This window comes from Bufo bufo, chromosome 6, assembly GCF_905171765.1.
Source record: "Bufo bufo chromosome 6, aBufBuf1.1, whole genome shotgun sequence".
Taxonomy (NCBI): Eukaryota; Metazoa; Chordata; class Amphibia; order Anura; family Bufonidae; genus Bufo; species Bufo bufo.
In genome coordinates this window covers 31,949,595-31,974,240 of record NC_053394.1, presented here as the reverse complement: position 1 = coordinate 31,974,240, position 24,646 = coordinate 31,949,595, and the positions used below count along the sequence as shown (strand labels likewise).

Sequence of the window (24,646 nt, the reverse complement as noted above, 5' to 3'; positions counted from 1 at the left end):
GTGCACCCTGTCCTCGTCGTTGTGGATTTGTACGGCCTTATTTAGCACACTGTACCCTGGAAAGAGAATAGCAGCTGCGGGCTGCAGGCCATCAAAGTCCCCAAACTGATTCTGCAGGAGATCCTGGGCCTTGTTAATGATGTCATCGTCCAGCATGCCTTCCTGGCCGCTGCTCTTCAGGATGGATAAGTGCTCTGGAGACAAGTTGTTCTGTGCTCTCCAGGTATAGGCCATCTCCACTTGTGGTGTTCCCAGCTCCGGGCTTCCTACATCGTTCGTAGATGGAGCGGACATGTTTTCTGCCGCAGCTCTTTTGGCTAGTGGAAGTGTCCCGGACTGACTGTCATTGGAGGTTGGTGCTTTCCTTTTAAGACTGGCTTTGGAAGCTTCACAAGATGCCTTCAAAAGGTCTTCAGCAGACTCAGCCATTTTCTTGTCCTGTTTTTGACGAGATTTTCTATTATATCGTCGCTTACAGCTCTTTGGTGTTTTTTTAGCAGGTGGTGCTTTGTGGACAAGGAATGGCTCCACAGCATCAGTGTCCCGGGGTCTTTTTTGTGGGGGTTCCCCCCTTTCTGGTATTTCTCCCAGGGACATGCCTTGTGGTATTACGGGCCCCTCATGTGCAACTTTTGGATCAGCAATAAAATTGGTTGGTGTCTTCTCAGCTGTGTCATGGCGGATGACATGGTTTTTACGTCTTAAGACAACTGACCTGAAGAAGCTCCTGGCCTGTGTTATGATGGTTGATTTCTTGGCCAGGAAGCTGGAGTTCCTGATCAGAGTTCTCCATTTTTGATTCAATTTCCTGAATCGGGTCAGAAAGAATGAGCCAATCGACATGCAGGATGAGAGAGAGTTGACCAGCAGCCGCCGATCAACATAGCGCCGACGCCTATGAATCCTCATGATGGCGTCCAATCTTCTTTCTGAAGTCGTGTGCAACTTGGAGTCACACCTTCACAAATTCGTCATTGTGATGTCATCCAGTGACATCACAGCTGTAGGCCCAGTTCTAGAACATTCTATGCAAATGTGGTGACATCACAATGCTGTGCCAGGATGAAGGCCAGATTATTTTAACCACTTAATGGCCAGAGCACATAATATGTTAATGAACTAAGATATATGGATAGTGTTTGTTTAATGGATGCAGATTTTCAGTTTTCGAGAATACATTGATTTTTACTTTTACAGTACATTTTGTGCTTCGCATTTTTAGTTGATTTGGTTGCTGATTATTATTTTTTAAATCTGTATAGTTCCAAAACTTAGGGGTCAGATCTTTATATTATATAAAACACTCTAATACTTTAAATAAAATGACATCATGCCGATGCTACAGAACCTCTTTTCTGAAAAGTAAGTAAGAGATTCCTGTCCATCGTTGATTGCTTGGAAAAGGCCTCGTCATAAGAAGGTCTGCAGTATATGAGATGTGTATTTTTGTGTTGTGCCCACACTGGTGATTACAGAGGGGTTGTCCAAATTGTCAATTTAATTTCAGCCACCCATTGACACCAGAGTAATATGCAAGTGGTACGCAGCCATAATACAGCCCCCAAAGTAGTCTATGGGGCCTTACTATACCCAAGGGCATAACTAGGGGCAAAATTTGGAAACACCCCAAGCAACTTCCCCAAAACCTCTCCTTCCGCAGCGAGTCCTGCACCTTTCAGGAGAAGGAGTCAAGAGTTTACTAATCAATGGCTGATGAAAGCAGGCCCCTCCCCCTTATTAATGCCCCTCCTCTCCATCTACATGCAGCAGCTTCCTGATAGTCCTTTTCTCTCTGAGGGTTTGGGTCCCTGTAGTTTATAATCTTCTGTCCTTACTGTAACCTAATCATCTCTCCACATACTGACCTTCTGCAATGAGCAGGACACTGGGTCAGTGGGCATGCTATGCAGTGGGTCAGATTTAGGTGTAAATAAGTTTGTGACGCCAGTTGCAGCTTGCGCAGGTACTGTAAAAGGGCCCTTTAAGATGGTATGAGCACACGTACTAGGTGAGGAATGCCAGAGGGGGATATTGCCTCTGTATTGTGTCAACGGTGTCTCCTACCTGTAGTACGGCTGGACTCCTGTATCCTACCCCAACAGGGGGTGGCTGGTACACTGCCTAGAACTTTCTTTCCTCCTCCTGAAGTAGGATGTGGGAACATTCCACTCCTCCTCAGATAGGGGGAAGCTAGCCTGGAATGGTCTGTTCCAGTCTAGGTCTGTTAACTAACTAACTAACTGTAGACTGCCTACATACTGCTGCCACCTGCTGGTGTACATCAAGAATTACAGCATATACATATCAAACAGTCCCAGTAAATCCAGATTATATAAATGCATTGCCAGATTACACAGGGTGATAACACATTCACACTTTAACATCATATAGCAGGGTGACAGAGTTTTAGTGACATACCCTGGGATGTTACATACCCCGTTAATTTAAGCGAAGCCGTCCTCGGTGTAAGGTAGGCAGGTGAGGAGTGAGCTCTGGGTACCCAATTAATACAGAGTGCTGCATGAATATACATATAAATGACGTACAAAGACAAAACAACGGTTTCCTCGAGGTTCCTGCCCTCTAGCATAAGGTGTCCAACACACAGTTTCCTTTTCTTGGTATAACCAGGTAACCTAAATACTGCACAAAGCAAACATTACTGACTGACTTCGTATATTGTCCACCAATATCAAAGAGAGTATGGGGGGGGGGTCTTTACTCCGTAATCCCACCATTGTGTAATGCAAAGCCCGCAAATAGAAGGGTGGCTTTATCCTGTATTCCCTTCCCTGCATCATAGCCTGAAGAAATTTGGCTTATAGCACGATCACTATGATGTCTATGAGGAAGCTAAATATATATGGCTCTAAGGTTTGAGGCGCCTTACCTTAGGCAAACGCTCAGAAGAGGAGGTATTTATCGTCTCCGTGTCTTCTGGCAATGTCACAGGAGGAGGGCAGTACGTTCCCATTGATCTCCTGGAAATAAGACACCTCCGGATGGGAACAATCCAGAACATTTAACAAGCAGGAAGGAGCTGCCTAGGGCTTCTAACGATTCCCGAAGCAGCAGGGGTACCTGTGTAGTAATTAGACCTGTCAGGACTTACCACTTGGTCCTACCCTGGGTACCTATGGGTATATATCACCGGGTGTAGGCCATTGGTGTACAATGTCCCTCTGATGACAGTCCGTATGAAGGGGGAGAGAACAAGAGCTGTGAAACGGCACACTTTAAGTTAGTTGCTACAATTTTTGTTAAGTGCAATGGTAAGTGCAATCATGGTAGACAATACATAAATTCACATTGTGGTACCTGGAAGGATAATACACACAATGGGCAGGTTATCTTGAACATTACATAACATTTGTAACCAAGTTACAATGACATAAATTATTAAATAGCATGACAATTAAGTGCAAGCTTTTATGTTGCAAACATTTTATAAAATAGTGCAAATTTTATAAGTGCAAGGATAGGTTCAACAATAACTTGAGTCCTTATTCCTGGAAGTGCTTAAAGTTGTAGAAAAGTCCCTTGCAATCCACAGGGCAAAAGTTAATTGTAATCCAAAGGGTTAAAAGTGTTATAAAACAGCAGCAACAGGCTATCAAGTAACCTGAGAAAGGGGATAAAACTTTCAACTTGGATGTAAGGGGTTAAGTGTTGATGGCGGGAGTCCTTACTGACATGACCATCTGGATGAGAACAAACAATGGCAACCTGGAACAAAAGGTTAAAACATCACACAACAATGCCAACAGGTCCTCACCCGTCAGGTAATTAGTCCATGGCGTGGCTTCCAAACAATGTCACTTGTTGTATTTTCTTTATGATGGGGACACCTTACAGATAGGTATCCAGCTCCTCATCACTACTGGAACTACTAAAATGCATGAGAGGTAATTCCTGCCTCTGCTGGTAGCTGAGGGTAGTGTTGGTGGTAGTGCGCCAGCGCCCTCTACCGGTTACAGTAGGGATTGGCTGGACAGCCAACCTGGAAAATGTGTCTGTAGCTTGCTGCAGACCGGGATCCACAGCCGGTGCAGGAAGAGGCAGAACTTCTGGCTGCATTGGTGCAGGGAGAGCTGGAGCAGATTGTGCAGACTGCTTCCAGGGCAGCATATAAGGAGGCATAAAGCATGGCTGCACCTTAGGGTTGAACGTAAGGACTGAATTATTTATCTGTCCTACCCTCAGGGTTGGTGGCGGTGATAGGTCAGGAATGAGAGGTGCAGGGGCTGGTTGCGCCTTTTCCTTGAAGACCAGTCGGCCGTCTGGGGTCTCTTGGAGGCACCTGGTCCTAGCTGCAGAGCCTTGATCCTCCTGCCAGGTCTCTGGGGTGATGGCAGGGGAGAGTGGTTTCTGCAGCAGGGTGACTCCAGCCGCAAAGAGTCCTTGCATTGACCGCATAGGTGTATATTCCACCTGATCTCCAATGTATAAGTTATGCCTCTCCTGGGGCAAGTAGTGGCGTTTTACTGACCTGCGGCCTACAAACACTTCAGTGCCTGAGTGGTTATCCTGGAGGAATCCGACACCGCGCTCCACAGAAAACCATAGTACAGTTCCTGTACGCCGGGTCAGGATGGGGTCTCCGGACTGGGGGCAATCAAGGACCTCCTTCACCCACTCTTCTACAGCCGACTTGTATTCCCAGGCCGTCTGGGCAAATACTGTGATTTCGTGGGGTACTTCAGGGTTTAGGCTGCTCAACTGGCTATAGCTGGGCGGTGGAGTGGAATCTCCAGCCGCCTCCACCGCACCAGTAGGCGGTTGTGGCTTGGTAGGCCTGAGGTTGATGACCGGTGATGGGGTCTCTGGACGTGGCGGTGAGACGGACACGGACCGGGCCTGGGCCTCATGGAGCGGGGTTGCTCCTACCTGCTGTCGCAGCCGGGCGGCCTGTTCCGGTGCCTTCTGCTGGTCCCCTCGGGATTCGAGCGCCATCTGGTTCACGGGCTTCGTCGCAGCTGGTGCAGTGACTTCAGCGACGTCCTCCGCGGGAGCAGGTACGACGTCCACATCCATCTGGGTAGGTACATCGCCTTCCGCTGGTGCACCGTACGAGGCGGAAGGATCCGCAGCCTCCTCGAACCTGATCATCAGATCCGGAACACCGATAGCAGGAACCGGGACTTCATCAGCCATCCTCTCTGGCATCTCCGGTAGGCTAGACAGGGTAGATACGGTGGAGCTCTTGTGCGCGGAGGTATCCACAGTTGTTGGGCTGCGTTTCTGCATAAGTTGGGAGACTTGGATCTCCAGCGGCTGCTCAGGATAGACATCCTCTCCATCGATGGCCATCTGGTTCCACATTGGGCGCGGGTGCGCCATTCTTGCTTCTCCTCTGCACACACTGATCGCCAGTACTAGAGGAGGGCCGCAGAGGGTGGAGCTTTTATCACCTCTGGCTAGGTCAGTGACAAGTCCATGGAGGGCGTTCTCTATTTTTCCCGCTCCTGAAGGGGCGTATTCGACATCTTCGCGCCTTTCTTGAGGGGGTGTCGCTAGATTTTCGCGCTCCTGGGAGGGCGTTCCTGTGTTTCTTTGTCTTTTGGCATGAAGATGCAGCGCCATCTTGAAACGAATATGGCGAATCTCCACAATATCGAATTAACTGTGTGAATGCTGTAGCACACGTCCAGCGCTTTCTTGGCACAGCAATACAAGTAAGAAAGTCACTTTTTCTAGCGATTTTTGTACAAGCGGTAGCGCTTGCAATACTGTGAAACATGCGGTTTTTTAAGTCCGTTTCTTGCACACAATTAGATGCGGTTCTGTTGTTAGGGTTGGACACACAATACAATCCGATCCTGTTCGTGACGCCACTTGATGCAATGAGCAGGACACTGGGTCAGTGGGCATGCTATGCAGTGGGTCAGATTTAGGTGTAAATAAGTTCGTGACGCCAGTTGCAGCTTGCGTAGGTACTGTAGAAGGGCCCTTTAAGATGGTATGAGCACACGTACTAGGTGAGGAATGCCAGAGGGGGATATTGCCTCTGTATTGTGTCAACGGTGTCTCCTACCTGTAGTACGGCTGGACTCCTGTATCCTGGCTCACATGCAACAAATTGAGTGCTGTTAATAGGAGTAATGGAGGAATGATGGAATTCCACACAGAAAATAGGGTCCAACTTGTCTTTACTTGATGTTATTATATGCAGCTTTAGATCCATACAATTTACAGCAATAGTCTAGGATCCCAGCAGGTTTTGGCAATATGTGGCAGGAATTTATATATCTATTCTGCATCTGGTACATACGCCTTTAAGAATCTGGCAGGTATCTGTCTACTGCTCTGTCTGAGGTCTGCTTGATATTGGCCTGACTAGCTGTGGAGGTACTTATCTTCTCCTTGTTCTGGAATCTGTACTTACAGGACTGCTCGCAGGGTATGGTGGTTTCTTCCTGGAGATCTGATAGTTCTGAAGTTGGCTGCTTTCTTGGTCATCCAGCTAAGGTAAGGGACTCAGGCTGGGAAGGTTGATCTTGGGCCTCAGGGAGGCTTGGATCCCTGGTTGGGGTCCCTATTTCTGGGAGCTCCTATTCACACAGCCTACCCCAACAGGGGGTGGCTGGTACACTGCCTAGAACTTTCTTTCCTCCTCCTGAAGTAGGATGTGGGAACATTCCACTTCTCCTCAGATAGGGGGAAGCTAGCCTGGAATGGTCTGTTCCAGTCTAGGTCTGTTAACTAACTAACTGTAGACTGCCTACATACTGCTGCCACCTGCTGGTGTACATCAAGAATGACAGCATATACATATCAAACAGTCCCAGTAAATCCAGATTATATAAATGCATTGCCAGATTACACAGGGTGATAACACATTCACACTTTAACATCATATAGCAGGGTGACAGAGTTTTAGTGACATACTCTGGGATGTTACACTTCCACTTACACACAGCAGCAAAATTGAACAGGCCGTGCTGCAGTGTAAAGCATGAGGGAGATACAGAACAGCAGACCAAGTTTATATGTAGACAGAACCTCCTATACACAATGCAGCTAAGCTGCAGTCACTGATCATAAGGCTGTCTAGTCCTGCAGCAGATTTATCACAGTGGCTCAGGCTGGATGATAAATCTGGTGCAGGAATAGACACTTTTCTCTAACTCGCTAACAACTATTGGTTAGCTTACTTTGCAACAGAAGTTAATGCCATAATTGTGGTGCAAAATTAGGCCACACCCCTTCCGACAATGCTCCACCGCCTTTCAAGCAAATCTGAAAAAATGTGCAAACCCTAGTTGCACCAAAATGGCGCCAGATTTTAGATGCACACATAAGTAAATTTAAGTGGATTAGTAAATTTGGATCATTGCAGGGCATTTATTATTACCCCCTATGCCAGAAACTGGTGTAAAAAATAAGTCACACGGCCCCGTTTGTGACTTTTTGAATGCCAATGCCCCTAAATTTAGGCACACACAGTGTTTTTACACTCTCAGGAGTGGCAGAGGCGGGGACCGTTTTCTGGCATATAAATGCCGATTTAAATCTACTCCACCTAGGGGCTGGTGTAGGAGTCAATCTAGACATACAGACTGTGCTAATTTAGGGCTCATGCACATGATCTTGGGATGCTTTGCGGTCCGCAAATTGCAGATCCGCAAAACCCGGGTACGCGGAAAACAGAACATCCAGCCGCTAATAGAACAGGCCTATCCTTGTACGTAATGTGGACAATAATCGGACATGTTTTATATTTTTGCGGAACAGACATACGGACACAAAATGCACATGGAGCCATTTCCGCCCCATTGTGGCCCCTTTGAAGTGAATGGTTCTGCATACGGGCCGCAAAAAAAAAAAAAAAAACACAGAACAGACACTGAAAAAATACGGTCGTGTGCATGAGCCCTAATAATGAGGCCTGAGTCTCGTCATAAACAGATGTAGCAGAGATGAGTTTGCCTGCCAGTTTCATGCTAAAGCCTGCTGGGACCAAGATAAAGTTTGAAGATTGATTCTGATGAACGTTTATTCAAGTAAAGCTGCTGTTCAAATACATACAAGGTCTGGACTCAATTTTTCTTGCAAATTCCTCAGTTATTCCCCCTATTTATTGCTTCGGAGCCAACGCCTGGGGTCCAGCCGTATCCCGGTAGGAGCACCATGACACACATAAAGGGACATTTTAGGCTGCACTATACCACTTGGCATTCCTATACCTGGCTCGCATTACATAGAGGGCCCTTAGGGGAGGTCCCCGTTGCAGGTTCAGTACTGGAAATGAGGGGTTCACTTCACACCTAAAACACAAATTACTGACAGCACAGTCACTTCTCACCTTAAGTCATAGTTTCCGCAGAAGTCACTCTCATCATCCTCTACACTGTCACATTTTTCTATTTAATTTTTTTTCAGTAGGATCTATATAAGACGCCATGCAAACAATCATATCCATTTTGCGGTCTGAAAATCGCTGATCTGCAAAAAATATGCATGTGGTCCATGTTACATCCACATTCTTTGCGGACCTGTTGACTTCAATGGGTATGTGGTCCGAAGATAGTTTCTGTCAATACAAAACTTTCCCCTATCCACAGAATATCTGGGACCACCACTGATCACGAGAACTGGATCCGGCGCCCCTTACTAATGAAGTGGCAGGTCGAGCGTGCACATAGGGACTGCTGGAGATAGACGAGTACAATGCTCAGCTATTTCCAGAAGTCCCATAGACACTGAATGAAGCAGAAGGGAACATGGTTGACCTACAATTCCATTTTTTTGGGGACACAGGATTCCCATTCTCATGATCATGGGGAACCCAGCAGTCCCCACCGATCAGATACTTATCGCCTATCCTGTAGGTAGGGGATACAAAAAATAAGCTGAGCTGTAAAACCAAGAAAGCCATCACTATCTGATCAGCAGGGTCCGACACCCTGCACCCCCATCCAGATGACTATGAAGATTCATAAAGGGGCTCAGACACAACGTTTAGCTGTTGTGGTTCTGGTGACTATAGTGTCCCTTAATATGGAGGGGGGAAAAAGAATCAGCACAAAAGTATCAAATAAAATGGCTGTATCATTATTCTAAAAATGTAAAAACCACAACTGACACAAATATATAGTATTTTGCAGATTTTTTTTTTCCAATGTGCAGATAGTACTGTACTACTAACCCCTCCATCCACCCCTACATACAGGGTAATACAGCGCCACATACTTCTTACATCCAGTGACGTCTCTTTGATGTAGATGTTCTCTTTCCTCATATTCTCCTTTCAGACTTTCAGACCAGACACCATTTTTCAGCCATTTCTCATCTCTGCAGTTTGACAAACAAAATCTTAGTTTACTACTTTTCCATCATCCTCTCATCTTCTGGACAAATCATCCTACCACCCTGTGCTCCCCAATACTGTACTGCAGAAACAGATAAACCCCCTGATAATAGTAGTACCATGCAGATAGTGCCCTTCAATAATTATTGGCACACAGTGACCTAAAATAACTGCGCCCAGCAAATAGTGCCCCTGACACTAATAGTGTAAACATAACGTCCCCCAAAAATAAGTGGTAAGCTGATACTGTGCCAAGGTGCCCCCGCAGTAATAGTGCTCCCAAAAGTCCCACCAATAGGAATAATTCTCTGCTAGAGCACACATGGTAGTAATAGTGCTCCTCCAGTGTCCCCAACATGTCCCTGCTGTGCCCCAGAAGTAATAATGCTCCCATAGTGCCCATACTAGTAATCATGTTCCCCATAGACCCCCAGTAGTAATAAAGCCCATCATAATGCCCCCCAGTAGTAATAATTCTCCTTATAATGTGCCAGTGCAAAAAATACCCCCTTTTAAATGCCCCCAGTTGAGCTAATGTCCCCATAGTTCCCCCATAATGTGCGAGTACAAAATTCCCCTATATAGTGCCCCTAGTAAATGACCCCATAGTGCTCCTCTCCCCATTCTTCCTACTACCCTCCATAATGTACCAGTATAAAATGCCCCATATATAGTGCCCTAGTAGATGCCCTCAGTGTCCCCCATAATTTGCAAATATAAAATACCCCTTCTTAGTGCCCCCCCATAGATGACCCCATAGTACTCCTCTCTCCCCTTCCCCATAGTACCCAACATAATGTGTCCCAGTATAAAATGCCCCTAGACAGAGCACACATATAAAATACCCCTTCTTTGTGGCCTCAGTAGATGCCCCTATAGTGCCCCCAATAATGTGCCAGTAAGAAGTGCCCCCACAGTGCCCCTCAATAATGTGCCAGTAACAAGGGCCCACATAGATGCCCCCCAATCATGTGCTAGTAACAAGTGCCCCCATAGATGCCCCCCAATCATGTGCCAGTAATAAATGCCCCCCAATCATGTGCCAGTAACAAGTGCCCCCATAGATGCCCCCCCAATCATGTGCCAGTAACACTTATACTTACTTCCATCAGGCTGGCAGCGATGCAGGCCTCTTCCGGCTTGTTTCCTGCACTGTACGGCTCAGGCGGCGCAATGACGTCGTCGCGCCGCCTGCACCGGACTCCGATAGGCTGTCAGCCTATCAGAGGAATGGGGAAGGGAGACGCCTCTCTCTTCCCTGCCCCGCCGCAGCACATCCATCTGTATCGCTGTCCTGACGATGGTGATACAGATGACTATGGCGCTCATCTCCCTGTGCCCTACTGCCGCCCCCCACTTGTCACCAGTGCCGCACCGCCTGGGGCCATCGCCTCACTTTGCCTAATTGGCGGTGCGGCCCTGCTAGCGCTCCCTGGAATTTTGCGCCAGGAGCAACAGCCCCCTCCACGCTACACCACTGGCCAGCGGGGCTCAAGAGGCAGCTGCCCCTTTTGCCCCGCGTTAAAGACGGCCCTGCAGACATGAATCTACTTCTCACTCAGTTTCTAAATCCCATCACTGACCGTCCATAGGCTCTGCCCTCACAGTCTCCAGAGTGTGATAAACAGCTTGTGTATCCAAACACATCTGTATCTAATCCTATCATGTATGTGCCTGATACACAGCTTGTTGTGTGCGAGACTGCCTGCCTAAAGTGTGTATCTAATCCTATCTTCTATGATACAGCCTGCTGAGCTGTGTATCAAATCCCATTTTATATGATGTAGCCTGCGGAGCTGTGTATCTAATCCTATCTTGTATGATCCTGCCTGCTGAGCTGTGTATCTAAACCCTTATGCACACAACCATATCCATTTTGCAATCCACATTTTTTGCAGTCCCCTTGAGTTCTATGATCTTGAGGACCAGAATAGGACATGTTCTATCTTTTCTGGAACTGACATACAGATATGGAATGTACAGTCGTGGCCAAAAGTTTTGAGAATTACATAAATATTGGAAATTGGAAAAGTTGCTGCTTAAGTTTTTATAATAGCAATTTGCATATACTCCAGAATGTTATGAAGAGTGATCAGATGAATTGCATAGTCCTTCTTTGCCATGAAAATTAACTTAATCCCCAAAAAACCTTTCCACTGCATTTCATTGCTGTCATTAAAGGACCTGCTGAGATCATTTCAGTAATCGTCTTGTTAACTCAGTTGAGAATGTTGACGAGCACAAGGCTGGAGATCATTATGTCAGGCTGATTGGGTTAAAATGGCAGACTTGACATGTTAAAAGGAGGGTGATGCTTGAAATCATTGTTCTTCCATTGCTAACCATGGTGACCTGCAAAGAAACGCGTGCAGCCATCATTGCGTTGCATAAAAATGGCTTCACAGGCAAGGATATTGTGGCTACTAAGATTGCACCTCAATCAACAATTTATAGGATCATCAAGAACTTCAAGGAAAGAGGTTCAATTCTTGTTAAGAAGGCTTCAGGGCGTCCAAGAAAGTCCAGCAAGCGCCAGGATCGTCTCCTAAAGAGGATTCAGCTGCGGGATCGGAGTGCCACCAGTGCAGAGCTTGCTCAGGAATGGCAGCAGGCAGGTGTGAGCGCATCTGCACGCACAGTGAGGCGAAGACTTTTGGAAGATGGCCTGGTGTCAAGAATGCCAGCAAAGAAGCCACTTCTCTCCAAAAAAAACCCATCAGGGACAGATTGATCTTCTGCAGAAAGTATGGTGAATGGACTGCTGAGGACTGGGGCAAAGTCATATTCTCCAATGAAGCCTCTTTCCGATTGTTTGGGGCATCTGGAAAAAGGCTTGTTCGGAGAAGAAAAGGTGAGCGCTACCATCAGTCCTGTGTCATGCCAACAGTAAAGCATCCTGAGACCATTCATGTGTGGGGTTGCTTCTCATCCAAGGGAGTGGGCTCACTCACAATTTTGCCCAAAAACAAAGCCATGAATAAAGAATGGTACCAAAACACCCTCCAACAGCAACTTCTTCCAACAATCCAACAACAGTTTGGTGAAGAACAATGCATTTTCCAGCACGATGGAGCACCGTGCCATAAGGCAAAAGTGATAACTAAGTGGCTCGGGGACCAAAACGTTGACATTTTGGGTCCATGGCCTGGAAACTCCCCAGATCTTAATCCCATTGAGAACTTGTGGTCAATCCTCAAGAGGCGGGTGGACAAACAAAAACCCACTAATTCTGACAAACTCCAAGAAGTGATTATGAAAGAATGGGTTGCTATCAGTCAGGAATTGGCCCAGAAGTTGATTGAGAGCATGGCCAGTCGAATTGCAGAGGTCCTGAAAAAGAAGGGCCAACACTGCAAATACTGACTCTTTGCATAAATGTCATGTAATTGTCGATAAAAGCCTTTGAAACGTATGAAGTGCATGTAATTATATTTCACTACATCACAGAAACAACTGAAACAAAGATCTAAAAGCAGTTTAGCAGCAAACTTTGTGACAACTAATATTTGTGTCATTCTCAAAACTTTTGGCCACGACTGTACACTGATGAAGTCCCTGTGCTTTCCACATCCGTAAGTCAGTTCTGTGAAAGATAGAACATGTCCTATTCTGGTCCTCAAAATGCAGATAGAAAACCCATAGAACTCAATAAGACTGCAAAAAAAAAAGTGAATTGCACACGGACAGTAACCTTATTTAGTGGATCCACGACTGCAGACCGCAAAACGGATACAGTCGTGTGCCTGAGCCCTATCACTCATACTGAGCCCCATAACAGTGACCTCCACAGCGCCCCCATAAGTGACCTCCACAGCGCCCCCATAAGTGACCTCCGAAGCGCCCCATAAGTGACATTCACAGTGCCCCCATAACAGTGTCATCCACAGTGCCCCCATAACAGTGTCATCCACAGTGCCCCCATAACAGTGTCATCCACAGTGCCCCCATAACAGTGTCATCCACAGTGCCCCCATAACAGTGTCATCCACAGTGCCCCCATAACAGTGTCATCCACAGTGCCCCCATAACAGTGTCATCCACAGTGCCCCCATAACAGTGTCATCCACAGTGCCCCCATAACAGTGTCATCCACAGTGCCCCCATAACAGTGTCATCCACAGTGCCCCCATAACAGTGACATTCATTGTGCCCCCACAACACTGACATCCACATTGCCCCATGGGCCATCCACAATGCCGAGTGACATCCAGTGCCCCCTGTCCAATCTACAGTGCGCCATCCACAGTGCCCCCATGCGCCATCCTGTGTGCCCCACATGCCATCCAGTGTGCCGAATGTGTCATCTACAGTGCCTCCACGTGCCATCCACAGTTCCCCAGTGACATCCAGTGCTCCCATGTGCCATCAATAGTGCTCCCATTGCCATCCACAGTGCCCAATGTACCATCCACGGTGCCCCCAGTGCATCAGTGACATCCAGTGCCCCAATGTGCCATCCACAGTGCCCCCCCTATGTGCCAGTCAGTGCCCCCAGTGAGATCCACAGCATAGCAATCAGCCACTGTGGCTGATTGCTGTACTGTCACTCCTGCACAGCACTTACATCACGTTGTGCAGGAGTCCGTACAGGCTTCACATATAATCCTGTACACTGCAGAGAGCGGCCGGCAATCCCGCGCATGCGCACTAGCATTCAGCGTAGTGCACTTGTGTGGTGAGTGAAGACGGCCGGCCAGAGCTTTCTTTTGCAGGAGGCAGCGACGTCATTCATGATGATCTGTCTCCTGCTCAAGAAAGGATGAGAAGACAGAGACTTACCGGAAGACCAGAAAGCCCGACAGTAGCAGTCACGTGACCGGGAGGCGGATCTTGGAACTGGCTGCGCTGTGGAAGGTAAGTACCAGACCAACATTCTTCCCTCCAAAGGTTAGAATTACATCCTTGTGACTAGGGTTGTCACGATACCAAAATTTTGATTCGGTTTTGATAACATAAAAAAGTACTGCGATACTAGATACCACGCAAAAAACAAACAAAAAAAACAGTCGCGTGCATTCTGCATTTTATGGAACATCCGGCCCATAATCAAACAGTCCTATCCTTTTTTTGGGGGGGACAAGGTGACTAAAATATGGTGAATCGCGCGGTTTTTATTTATTAGTTTTTTCTGTTACGGCGTTCACCGCATAGGAGATATTTTTTAATATTTTAATAGTTTGGACTTTTAGGGCGTGGCGATATGTAATATGTTTATTTATTGTTTATATATTTTATATGTAAAATTGGGAAAGGGGGCATTAAACTTAATATTTTGGTGTTTGTTTTCTTTTTTTTTCTTTTCTTTTTTTACTATTAGCCCCCTTAGGGGCTAGAACCCTTGTCCTATTCACCCTAATAGAGCTCTATTGGGGTGAATAGGACTTCACACTCTCCCTGCTGCCCTGGGCTTTGTGCACCCAGCAGCAGGGAGGTTACCATGGCAGCCAGGGCTTCAGTAGCGTCCTTGCTGCCATGGTAACCGATCGGAGCCCCAGGATTACACTGCTGAGGCTCCGTTCGGAACTGCCACCAATGAGGAGAAGGGGAGGGGGGCCACCAATGACTAATACTGGGCGGGTTGGAGGGGGCGCCACCAATGTTTTTAATACTGGGGGGGGGGGGGCGCACTGCGCCACCAATGAAAATAACTCACCCATTAATTCAAATACAGGAGGTGGGTGCCGGCTATATGATTCTGCCGCCGGCACCCGCCTCCTGTATTTGTATTAAAAACGTTAAATATCTTCTATGGTGGCGCAGTTGCCACAGTCCCGCCCCTCTCTCCTCATTGGTGGCAGCAGCTGCACAGGGGGGGAGGGAGAGTGTGACTCCTTCTCCCCTGTGCTGCTAAGGAGAACATGGAGCGCGCTGAGAGCAGCGCGCACCATGTTCTCTGATACTAGGCTGCGCAGTAGTGCAGCCTAGTACCGGTGAAAGGCAAATCCTGGTATCGAATAGATACCAGTACAAAAGTATCGATTGGGGATCAATAATTCGATACCTGCCTCAACCCTACTTGTGACATCTGTGTTGCATCCGTTTTTTCTTTTTTTTGCGGATCAATCGGAACAATGCCTATCCTTGTCCGCAAAGTGGACAAGAATAGGACATGTTTTATTTTTTTGCGGAACGGACTTGAGGACATATGGAAACGGAATGCACGCGGAGACATTTACGTTTTTTTGTTGTCGAACCATTGAAGTGAATAATTCTGCATACAGGCTGCAAAAAAAAAAAAAAAAAAGAACGGACATGGAAAGAAAATATGGTTGTGTGCATGAGCCCTTAGCCATCACATCCATCAGTCACAACCTTTCTGCAGCTCAGTCCCATTTAAGTGAAAGGAATTGAGCTTCATTACCAAGCACAGCCACTATCCAATGCATGGCGCTGTGCAGATTAGTGGGGGGGGGGTTTGGTCATCACTAGTGTTGAGCGAAACGAGCTTCAGTCAAAACTTTGATTGAATGCTGTACGGAGATCATAGATCCAAAGTCTGCTTCTGTACTGACTGGTACCTCGATATCGAAGTTGACTTTGGATCCCAGTTTAAAGTTGTTTTTAAAGTTGAATAATCGAATGCTGAAGTTATTCACTGAAGTCTCGAAAGATAACGAATTTCACCTCGGCGGAGCCCGTACATTTGGATAATGTACTGAGACAGATCTCCGTAGACTATGCAAACAAAGTTTTGACCGAAGCTCACTTCGCTCAAAACTAGTCATCAATATCAGATCCAGTAAGTGAAGGGAACCTGTCAGAACCAAAAGGGACCATAAACCGCCGGCAGTACCTTACAGCTGTTGACACCAGGTTTCTAATGATGTTCTTGTGTAAGTTGCATGATCGCTGCTGATAGAGATGTGAATATCATTCTGTTCCAAGGACTACGTAACCAGATGATTTCTATGTAGCTGCTTGAAACTGCCTCTTCCATATCACAAGTGCCTCCTCTCCCCGTTTGCTTCAAGCTGCCTGTTTATTCAACACTGAAGAGAGAAAGGAGGGGGAACGAAGCTGCGGAGGCCTCTCTCTTCTCCACACAGATGTGTCAAGAATGATCTATGGACTCTAGAAGAATGCTTGAGCCAATTAGTTAGAGGATAGATAATATACAGTCGTGGCCAAAAGTTTTGAGAATGACACAAATATTAGTTTTCACAAAGTTTGCTGCTAAACTGCTTTTAGATCTTTGCTTCAGTTGTTTCTGTGATGTAGTGAAATATAATTACACGCACTTCATACGTTTCAAAGGCTTTTATCGACAATTACATGACATCAGTATTTGCAGTGTTGGCCCTTCTTTTTCAGGACCTCTGCAATCCGACTGGGCATGCTCTCAATCAACTTCTGGGCCAATTCCTGACTGATAGCAACCCATTCTTTCATAATCACTTCTTGGAGTTTGTCAGAATTAGTGGGTTTTTGTTTGTCCACCCGCCTCTTGAGGATTGACCACAAGTTCTCAATGGGATTAAGATCTGGGGAGTTTCCAGGCCATGGACCCAAAATGTCAACGTTTTGGTCCCCGAGCCACTTAGTTATCACTTTTGCCTTATGGCACGGTGCTCCATCGTGCTGGAAAATGCATTGTTCTTCACCAAACTGTTGTTGGATTGTTGGAAGAAGTTGCTGTTGGAGGGTGTTTTGGTGCCATTCTTTATTCATGGCTGTGTTTTGGGGCAGAATTGTGAGTGAGCCCACTCCTTTGGATGAGAAGCAACCCCACACATGAATGGTCTCAGGATGCTTTACTGTTGGCATGACACAGGACTGATGGTAGCGCTCACCTTTTCTTCTCCGGACAAGCCTTTTTCCAGATGCCCTAAACAATCGGAAAGAGTCTTCGTCGGAGAATATGACTTTGCCCCAGTCCTCAGCAGTCCATTCACCATACTTTCTGCAGAAGATCAATCTGTCCCTGATGTTTTTTTTGGAGAGAAGTGGCTTCTTTGCTGTCCTTCTTGACACCAGGCCATCTTCCAAAAGTCTTCGCCTCACTGTGCGTGCAGATGCGCTCACACCTGCCTGCTGCCATTCCTGAGCAAGCTCTGCACTGGTGGCACTCCGATCCCGCAGCTGAATCCTCTTTAGGAGAAGATCCTGGCGCTTGCTGGACTTTCTTGGACGCCCTGAAGCCTTCTTAACAAGAATTGAACCTCTTTCCTTGAAGTTCTTGATGATCCTATAAATTGTTGATTGAGGTGCAATCTTAGTAGCCACAATATCCTTGCCTGTGAAGCCATTTTTATGCAACGCAATGATGGCTGCACACGTTTCTTTGCAGGTCACCATGGTTAACAATGGAAGAACAATGATTTCAAGCATCACCCTCCTTTTAACATGTCAAGTCTGCCATTTTAACCCAATCAGCCTGACATAATGATCTCCAGCCTTGTGCTCGTCAACATTCTCACCTGAGTTAACAAGACGATTACTGAAAAGATCTCAGCAGGTCCTTTAATGACAGCAATGAAATGCAGTGGAAAGTTTTTTTTGGGATTAAGTTAATTTTCATAGCAAAGAAGGACTATGCAATTCATCTGATCACTCTTCATAACATTCTGGAGTATATGTAAATTGCTATTATAAAAACTTAAGCAGCAATTTTTCCAATTTCCAATATTTATGTAATTCTCAAAACTTTTGGCCACGACTGTATATATATCCAGTGCCTATAAAAGCTCCTCCTTGAGGTGTCACATATGACGCATGCAGTATTGATATTAGTGAGAAGCCATTACAATATGGCGCTGGCACACAGATGTTTGCATTAGTTCACATGCCAAAGTATGTAAGATAGTGCACAATGCGCGGATGCCAAGTCTTATCTTTTCTTATTAACTTTTTAGCCAATGAAACAATGCACGGGCCTCAGGGGAGGAACGCCCTCCCTGAAGATATATAAACTGCCTAAACCTACTGTAATAAAAAAAGAAAGATGGTCTTTGACCCACCTGTGTCAGTGTCTGTCTCTACCACGCGTGGATATTAACCCCTTGGGGTACCTTGATTTGGAGCACCAAAGTGTATCTTAAATGCTTTAATTGAAAGCCGCTTCAACACTGTAAAACAACTTTTATTTTGGCGCAAGCCGTATGTAAATTAGGTTCTTGAAATTAAGGGTGCAGCGGCTTTCACCCTTAAAGTCAAACTCACTGTGCCCCGCATTCCCATTTGACTGATGGGCTTTTGGATTCTTTCAGGCGCGATTCCACCACAAGATTTTGCGGATGCGCTGAATGATCACCTTTCCGACGCAGACTCACGTAGGCAAGTGTTTTAGAGAACATTACCCCGTATCAATGTCAGTCACACGATCAGGAATGCCTGCCATTGACTCGCTGAAGCCAAGTACACTACAGCGGGGATCAATGTGCAGGCGCCAGAAACGAGAACATACAGCGCATGCAGAAAATCTCAGGATGGAATCGTGCCTGGAAAAATCCAAAAGACCATCAAATGCGAAGGGGCGGGAAGGGAGCGCGGTCAGCTCGACTTCAAGCGTGAAAGCCGCTGCCCCCTTGACTTCAAGAACCTCATTTGCATACAATCTGTGGGGGAATACGTTTTTCTTTACAGAAATCATGAACCTCGGACATCTTACACAAGAACATAATTAGAAACCTGGTGTCAGCAGCTGTAAGGTACTGCTGGCGGTTTATGGTCCATTTTGCCGCTGACAGGTTCCCTTTAACTACCAGAAAACGCTTTAAAGGGGTTGCACCATGTCACACATTGGTAGCATATCACTAGGATATGCTACCAATGTCCTATAAGTGATGGTCTCAGAGGCAGGACCTGCACCTATCTCTAGGACAGGGCCCCCAAAGTAAAGGAGCGAGCAGCGGGCATATGCAGGGTGCTCTCCATTCAGTTCTATGGGAGTGCTGAAAAGAGCCGAGCGAACGCGCTCAGCCATTTAAGGAACCCCCATAGAACTGAATGGCGAGCGCAACCGCAGCTACCTCTCCATTCACCTCTAAGACAAGAGCCGAGCCAGTGCTCAGCTATTTTAAGCACGCCAATAGAAATGAACAGAGAGCACACTGCACGTGCCCAGTGAGCTCTCCTTTTCTTTGGGGGCCCTGTTCTAGAGATAAGTGTGGGTCTCAGAGGTGGGACCTGCACCTATCTGACATAGGTGGCATATTGCTAGGATATGCCACCTATGTGCGAGATGGGACAACCCCTTTAAGTTTGTCGCTGCTTTGTAACAAGTCAGTTAGATATGCCTTAACCTATCCAGTAGAGCAGGGATGGCCAACCTGTGGCTCTCCAGCTGTTGTAAAACTACAACTCCCACCATGCCCTGCTGTAGGCTGATAGCTGTAGTCTGTCCGGGCATGATGGGAGTTGTAGTTTTGCAACAGCTGGCGAGCCTCAGGTTGGCCATCCCTGCAGTAAGGGAAGGACCATGGGAACCATTAAAGATCCAGCGAGGAGAGAGCAGATGGTGCAGAGAATTGAAGCTATGGATCAATGACCACCCCAATGGATCAATGTTTTATGACAAATCTGATACGCCATAAAATAACACACCCTGTGCGGACTTAAAAAGAATTACAGACCCCCACAACAGCAGAGTAATTGCACATCACTCCTTTATTGTCATGGTTTAAATAACAGAAATCTCTACAAAAAGGAAAAGTGACCCCCGTGAGACAAGCGCCAGGACCTGGCCGGGCCGTATCGGTAGAGAGCATTGATCTCCAATACCCGCAGAGGAGACGCGAAGCACAATAAATAGCCACAGTATTGGGATGTACTTTACCGTTAACATGAGTGACTAATGGGGCCACAGGGACTTGTATTAACACCTGAGGTGACCGCAACATTGCCATCTGGAACGTACTGGCAGAAAAGGATTGGTCCTAGATTAAAAAGCTGCACCGAAACGGGTGTACTGACCGTCTGAACATGCACCTATGGGAGCGCTCAAGCTTCGGAAGTCCCATAGAAGTGAAAGGAGGGGCAAGGCTATTCTTGGCTCCCATAGGGGTGAACGGAGGGTGAACGCACATGTGTTGCTGCTCTCCCATCACTTTAGGGGCCCCATTCGGAAAATAGGAGCAGTTTCCAGAGCGGGAAACCTGCACCTTTCTGGCATTAGGGACGTATCCTAATGCCATGCCATCAATGATGAAGAGGGAAAACCTCTTTAGAACAGGAAATGGCCAAAGTGAATTTCCGTTAACACAGGGATGCCCAAACTGCGGCCCTCCAGCTGTTGAAAAACTACAACTCCCAGCATGCCCTGAAATATGTAGACTGTCCAGGCATGCTGGGAGTTGTAGTTTTGCAACAGCTGAAGAGCTGCAGGTTGGGCGCCCCTGCGTTAACTGGACAGCAGAGATCGACTCAAGGGCTTTTATCAAATTAGTATTTTTTTTTTTAGGGGACAAACTCTTACAGCTCAGCAAATTTGGGGCTGAAATGACAAAGAAAATCCCAAATTTTGGTGTAAATGCCCAAGATGCATCATCAGTATTTAAAATGCACACCATGCTATGAATGTGACTGGCCTCAGAGGAATATTGCAAGTGCATTCGAAATGGAATAAAAGTGACACTAACTTGGAAAAAGTACAACAGAACCCGCATGGGAGCGCTGCGCAGTAAGTGCCCTTATCAACCGTAAACAGAAGACTACAGAAGGGAACTACTACCCCCATCGTCTCGGACAGTCAAGTGATGTGCGACTGGACTGCGTGGCGACCACACGTTCTATCAAACTATACACATAATAGCCAAAGACACCGGAATGAAATGCACAAGCAACACACTAAACTCGGCTCCAGCCGCGCGGGCGGAGCTGGAGACGCGAGCGGTTTGCTAGGGGCGCACTACTACAGATATAGCGGTATTTTAGAATCCCTAGCTGTCAAGTGTCGGCTTTAAAAAGTGAACTAAATAAAATAAAAAAAAGGGATGGATGACGCCGTCTTCTGGGAAGGACCGTTTACTTCTTGGCTTTTCCTTGGGCGGCCACGGCTTCCATGGCTTTGCGCACCGTTTCTTCGTCTCCTAGAAACTGCATGGGTTTGATGGGCTTCAGGTTCTTGTCGAGCTCGTAGACGATAGGGATGCCGGTGGGGAGGTTCAGCTCCATGATGGCTTCCTCAGACATGCCTGCAAAGGGAAAGGAAAAAGCCGTCAGACAGGTGAATATAAGAGCAAGTCTGTACAATGGATGACCGCAAGAAATGACTACATACATGGTGGGCGTCTAATACAGGGTCCCGCAGGTCATCAATGAAAACAGTCAATAAGCTTGTCTTAACAACCTAGGGGGTCAGTTACGATCAGAAATATGCCTATATTAGGCGTATTTCTGGCGCAGATGGCGGCGCAATGGTTATTTGTGCTGCAATCTGCAACTTTTCCCCCGCTCACGCCAGGGTGGGCGGGGAAAGGAGACAGGCCGGCAGGCCCATGGCGTTTGTCATTTTCTACACCCGTTTTAGGCGTGGAAAATGGTCTAAATGTAAAACAGCAAGGAAGCTGGCTTACGTTTAGACCGGTGCTGGATACGTCGAAGCCGGCGCCTCTTCATAGCTTTGACGGATCCACCGCCAGCTATAGGGGTTATTAAGACCGAAGTCAAACGGTGGTCCTAATAAATGACCCCCTTAATCTGTATTCAGCACTGCCTTATCCCTTTATAAGGCTGCTTTTTACACATTATGGAAGGGTGGTGCATGGCCAAAAACGACACACACCTTGCACTACAAATTGTCGCGGGTGTTGGCCATGCAGTGTTGATTATAAATCATGCCTTTTACGCTTTCAGCCTGTAATGGACCAGTTTTAAAACCGGCACGCCACTGACTTATAACAAAGTGCGTTATGTCCCCCTGAGGTGTCCGTCCATTGTACAATGCGTGTAGTGCTATGTTACAGGGGTTCTCCGGGATTATGATACCGATGCCTATCGCGGAGGGGTCCGACTCAAGACCTCTGCCAATCAACGGTATGAAGAGGCTGCGGCGCTCCGTCAGCGCTTAGGGGGTCATTTACAAACAGATACATGCCACTTTTGTGGTGTATATCTCACGCAGATTCTATCGCACGCCATAGTGCAGCAGAATCTGTGACTTCTTCCCCGCTCACGCCAGGCCTAAAAAAGGGGCCGTGTCATTTATTATTTTGTAAGCCCGTTTTAGTTGTAGAAAATAATCTAAATGTAAGGGAAGCAAGGAAGCACAAAAGATATGTATAGGCCAACGTCTGTCTCAATAAATGTGCCCCTTAGCCCTCTTCCTGGAACACTACGTCCATTGCTCACATGGCCTAGACTGCAATACCAAGCACAGCCACTATACTATGTACGGTGCTGTGCTTGGCAAGATGCGAGGAGGCCATGGTGCTCACCAGAGCCGATCTCATATTGACGGGCTATCAGAAGGATAGGCCATCAATATAAAAATCCTGGAAAACCCCTTTAACTCATCAAAGATCAACAGAATCTGTGGCATAGGCTCCCAGTGGATGGAGGCGCCAATGCAGGTGTGAACAGAGCCTTAGCAGAGCCCAAAATGATACAGAGGAACAGTTCGTTTTTCCAATGTCAGATTAACGTACAGTGCCCGGTGTAAAGCCTGACTCTCCCAGAAGGCAATTCATGAGAGTAAACTGTGTCCCGAACAAGCAAGCAATGCTGGAAGTTACAGCTCTGAAGACTGATGAACTGTGAATGCAGCTTTGCACTATAATACAATGTAAGATACATAATATATTAAAGGGGTTGTCCGGGTTCAGAGCTGAACCCGGACATACCCTTATTTTCACCCAGGAAGCCCCCCTTTAATATAGTGTTCAGTGACATCACCGGCTCTGATGGGCGGGCTTTAGCGCTGCCCTAGCCGTTTTACTGGCTAGGGCAGCACTAAAGCCCGCCCATCAGTGCCGATGACGTCACCGGGCTTCCTGGCAGCCCCATGGAGAGCCCCGGTATGTCACCGGATCTCCTAAAAATGCCTTTGCCCTGCACGATTTAGCGCAAAGCAAAGCATGAACTGCTCCGATGCTCAAGTCAGGGGGGCTGCCGGTGTGAAAATGGGGATATGTCCGGGTTCAGAGCAAGCCCTTTAAGGGGGTATTCTGATCTGGGACATTTAGGGCATGTCGCAAGGATATACAATCAATGTCAGATCCGCTCCTATCTGCAGAACAGGGCCTCCAAGTCAATGGAGCGTGCACTACGCATGCGCTGCGTCCTCTCCACTCACTTCTATTTCTGTAACTCCCATAGATGTGAACAGGGGGTTGCCACGCATGCGCAACTTGCTTTCTCTTAACTTGGGGGGTCCCGTTCTGTAGATAGGAGCGAGTCCTAGAGGTGAAAGCCGCCTCTATCTGACATTTATGGAGTATTCTAGAGATTTGCTATCAGTGTCCCTGATGGAAATACCCTTTTGACAATATGCAGCTCCCAAGCTCCCCCTAGTGGTGACCGCAGACACAGTATAGAAGGTGATCTGCCTTCTTCTGCGTCTGGAACGGCTCTGGACCTGGTTCAGATAGATGAGAGACATCTTATGTATTATCAAAGCCTTCCTAAAGAACAACTGCGATAGAAGAAGAGGCAATTCAACTGTTTGTAAAGGGGTTTGTAGGATTTAATGGATGACCTATAGGTCATCTATATCTGATCGGTTGGGAGGGCTGACTCCTAGTACCCCCTGCTGTGTTCGGATGAGCACTGTAGTTATTTCTTAGTATAGCAAGCACAGCGCCACACATCGTCTAGTGGCCGAGTTTAATATTGCAGGTCAATACCATTCACTTGAATGCGCCTGAGCTCCACAAAGGCCATGTGAACAAAAAATGCTACATAAACCCCTCGTAGCTGAAGGTCTTTGTCAGCCACATTTACTACTTGGCGGCGTGCTTTGGAAAGCTCTGAGCTAAGCAGATTGACGGATTTGCTTGAAACAACTCGCGCTGCATCTCTGCGTTTGATGTTCATAGAAGACTCTGCATCAAAGTAAAAGGACGGTGAATCGTGGGATCAGCAGCATAGCATCTCGGTTAGACAGGTCAAAAGGTTGGGGTCTGATGCCAGCAGCCGGTTCACTGACTGTTTCCCCTGAAACACCAATCCTGAACAAGCGCCGTGTGTGAACTGCAATACGACCCCATTCATTCCGATTAGATCTGTGGTTCACTACAGGCTCGGATCTAGGGGAACGTTCTCACGGCCGCACATCTGGCAATCTGCTAAGAACGCACTCTTAACCCTTTTGGGCCTGTTTTTTATTTTTCCTTCCCCGCCTTCCAAGAGCCATTATTTTTTTTTTCCTTTTCTTTCGCCGTGGAAGGCCTTGATTTTTTT

The 24,646-nt window shown here is 47.0% G+C and overlaps 1 protein-coding gene across 3 annotated transcripts in view; it reads right to left on the bottom strand.

Annotated features, from left to right (window-relative positions):
* Window positions 1-4,879: 4,879 nt before the first annotated feature.
* The window catches only part of PGAM1 (phosphoglycerate mutase 1), a 37,674-nt gene continuing 17,907 nt past the window's right edge, over window positions 4,880-24,646 (bottom strand). The window contains exons 4-5 of one of the 3 annotated variants that reach the window (XR_005779474.1): window positions 20,119-21,441; window positions 4,880-4,890 (exon numbers count right to left, since the gene is read on the bottom strand). Coding sequence is in view for 1 of the 3 variants with exons in the window: in XM_040435275.1 (XP_040291209.1) it covers window positions 21,272-21,441 (170 nt within the window). In the remaining 2 variants the exon portion in view is untranslated. Of the gene's footprint in view, window positions 4,891-19,163; window positions 19,190-19,892; window positions 21,442-24,646 lie in introns of those variants that run through there. The other 2 variants (XR_005779475.1, XM_040435275.1) reach the window with 2 other exon arrangements.